At 19.0% G+C, this 863-nt stretch overlaps 1 protein-coding gene across 1 annotated transcript in view; it reads right to left on the reverse strand.

The window, feature by feature from the left end:
* Positions 1 to 459: 459 nt before the first annotated feature.
* Phum_PHUM272060 (Chondroadherin precursor, putative) overlaps positions 460 to 863 on the reverse strand; it is a gene marked incomplete at both ends in the record, with an annotated part of 1,519 nt that continues 1,115 nt past the window's right edge. The window contains one exon of the mRNA XM_002426706.1: positions 460 to 502. Coding sequence (XP_002426751.1) covers positions 460 to 502 — 43 coding nt within the window. The remainder of the gene's footprint in view (positions 503 to 863) is intronic.

Raw genomic sequence — 863 nt, forward strand, 5'->3', positions numbered from 1 at the left:
AAGTAAATTTCCTTTAGTGTACCAAAAAATAAAAATAAAAATTATTAACTATTTTATGCGGGTAACTAAAAATGTAAAAAAAAAAATATTAAAAGGGGGCATCGGTCGTGGCACCAACAAAAAAAAATGTTTGTAGACATTTATAAATAAATTTTATTTTTTTTAATAGAAAAAAACTCGTTTACGTTTAATTGTCCTTATTCGAAATCACTTTATCTGAATTAAATAATAATATAAAAAAAAAAAAACTATTTGATGATGACACTTCGCCTTTCGTTTTCTCGTTTTAATATTATTATTATTATTATTATTATTATTATTATTATTATTATTATTATTATTATTATTAAAAAAACTTTTTTTTTTTTTCATTTTTTTAATATAATATAATTGTGACGAATGAGTTTTTTAAAAAAAATTTTAATCAATTAATTAATTAATTAATTAATTTTTTTAAATTTAACTTAAGAAACGAAATGAAATAAAAATTCCCAATCCGTACCTGATGAATACGGGATAATAAATTCAATAACCTTTGACTCTCATCGATCATTAAATTAATTATTATATTTTTATCCGGTTAATTTTTACGACGATTTTGCCAAAAAAAAATTATTATTATTATTATAATAATAATAAATAGTAAAAAAATTTTTTATAATTTTTAATAATCTTAAAAAATATGGCGAAATAAAATGGCGGTTATGTGAGGTCACACATGCATAAAAAAAAAAATTTAGGCGCGCGAAATTTTATTTTTTATCGAAAAGATTAATAAAATTTTTTATTTCTTTTCTTAATTTTAATAAACGGAAATTTCCATATCGCATTTCATATTAATTTTCTCCTGCCACTTTTTATTA

Source organism: Pediculus humanus, genomic scaffold (genome assembly GCF_000006295.1).
Source record: "Pediculus humanus corporis 1103172107647 genomic scaffold, whole genome shotgun sequence".
NCBI lineage: Eukaryota > Metazoa > Arthropoda > Insecta > Psocodea > Pediculidae > Pediculus > Pediculus humanus.